Raw genomic sequence first — 2113 nt, forward strand, 5'->3', positions numbered from 1 at the left:
CATAAACTAAACAGAACACCTTACACTCAATTTGTTGGCACCACTGATGATCATATTTGCAGTTGCATAATCTCACACACTTCCCCAGAAACCCATTTTAGCAATAAGCAACACTTTTTACTTTACAGCTTTGCACCACACAGGAAGGAGCTTTGACCATTCCTTTTTGCACAATCTCTTTTGACGGTTTATCCTCAGTCCTATCTTGTCTGTAGGTCAGCTCACAGATTCTCTATGGTATGTAGGCCTGGGAACTGAGTTGGTCTTAAAAGACTGTTTTCATCATTATCCTGAAGCCACCCCAGCCCGGTTAAGACCACTTTGATCGAACTCCAGTCTGTTTGCTTGCAAAGTCCGATTGTGGACCAAAAAAGCGAACTCTGGTCCGCCTATAAACCAAAGTCTCTGCTCGGTTGAAATGAGCTCTGGTGTGGTATGAATGCATTTGTGATTTCCAAGTGGACTGGAGACTGCTCCAGAAGTAGGAAGTGGACTACAGCACAGGGCATTCTGGGTAAATACAACCAAAAATAACCACACTTAAAGGAAAAATGTCTTCCAAATACAAAAGAGAAATACTCCAACCTCTAAAATCTGTTGCTACTCCATTTTTGTGTACATTTTCTGAAGAAGGAAGTTACGCTCATGTCTTCTTCTGAGGTGTTCATGTTATTTCCTTCAGTAGTTCTTGGTGCAGCGCCACCAGATGAGGGAGTGAACAGCTTTTTCAAGTATTTGGTTCTCAGAGCCTTTACTTTTACAGATCCTGCACTGTTAGTAGGAAGGGATTTCCTATATGTTCATTATTTGTTTTAAGTCAAACTCTCTTAGGGTGTTTGTGAAAATCTCCGTCTTTGCCCTTATGACCAAAGTTTCGACTTCCAGTAGAGCTTAACAAACCCTAGATGCTTATGTTTGTAATGGAAGGACAAAAAATACATTTTTTCTTTCATCACTTCCAAACAACCAGTTGATAGCATCTGCTAGTCTGAACAGAGACTTGCCTGGTCCTGAAAGTAGAAAATCCGAAACATTTCCACAAAAACAGGATTAGTCAAAAAACTTGATTCCTAGTAATTCTTTGTAAAAATCCTCATAACCCTTCTTGTTCTGTCAATAACATCCCATATGATGCAGTCCTTTGAAAGGTTTCTGCTTTATGTTGCTGTGTGCTGTAGGAAGCTGGTCAAATTGAAAACCCCAAATCTGAAAATTAGTGAGAAGGCACTGCTCCAGCTCAGGATTATGTTTATTTGACCAAATATTGATAGTCCTTCTGATTGTTACTGCTTCTCCAAATGATTTAATAAACATGCTGAACAGATCTATTTTTATATTACAATTCATCCCTTTCTTTTCTTTCAGGTGAAGCTTTCATTCCATTGTACTATGGGAAGGCCATAGACAGTATTGTGGTTCACCAGAGCATGGAGTACTTTGCTAAACCTGTAGCCACATTGGCTTCACTGGCTTTGGTCAGGTGAGTGTGTCAAAGTCTACATCAGTTGGTAGAAGGGGGAAAAATTAGGACAATTCCAAGGGCCCCTGACCGACAGGGGAGCCCCCATAAAATTATTTTTTTCTTCATAGCAATAGAAAATAACCAACCAACCTCCTCCATCCTCCTCCACCTCACCTTCATACCCCCCAATATTGGAATTGGGATGAGTTCATGGTGTTAGGGTGGTTCTGATTTATTCTTTCTGTAGACTTTTGTCCATAGTCAATAACCCCAATTTACATGATTTTGGAAATTTGGGGGGAACCAGAGCACCCAGAGAAAACCCACACTAACACAAGAAGAACATACAATCGTCCAAAGAAGGAGGCGCTTGGTTAAGAACTAAGATCTCTTTTCTGTATAGATGCAGCACTAACCACTGCATCACCATGCTGACCTGTTTTTGTTGGTCCAAAATGTGAGATGTATTTTGAGGTTTTGGCAATGGTTCAGGACTGACATGAACAATTCAGTCTTTCCTTCATTCTCTTTTTCTCTTGTCCACTGATCATTGCTTCAGATGGTTGGCCCCAAAGACTTAAACTCATTCACCTTTAATCCATCCATCCATCCATCCATTTTCTTTACACCCTTGTCCCTCAGTGGGGTCGG

The 2113-nt window shown here is 40.7% G+C and overlaps 1 protein-coding gene across 1 annotated transcript in view; it reads left to right on the top strand.

Moving 5' to 3' along the window:
• Positions 1-2043, top strand: part of abcb9 (ATP-binding cassette, sub-family B (MDR/TAP), member 9) — a 9055-nt gene extending 7012 nt beyond the window's left edge. The window contains exons 2-3 of the mRNA XM_015019377.1: positions 1366-1480; positions 2022-2043. Coding sequence (XP_014874863.1) covers positions 1366-1480; positions 2022-2043 — 137 coding nt within the window. The remainder of the gene's footprint in view (positions 1-1365; positions 1481-2021) is intronic.
• The last annotated feature ends 70 nt before the right edge of the window (positions 2044-2113 follow it).

The sequence above is a fragment of the Poecilia latipinna genome, unplaced genomic scaffold (genome assembly GCF_001443285.1).
Source record: "Poecilia latipinna isolate Pla-1442-1.1 unplaced genomic scaffold, P_latipinna-1.0 Scaffold2424, whole genome shotgun sequence".
Classification (NCBI taxonomy): Eukaryota; Metazoa; Chordata; class Actinopteri; order Cyprinodontiformes; family Poeciliidae; genus Poecilia; species Poecilia latipinna.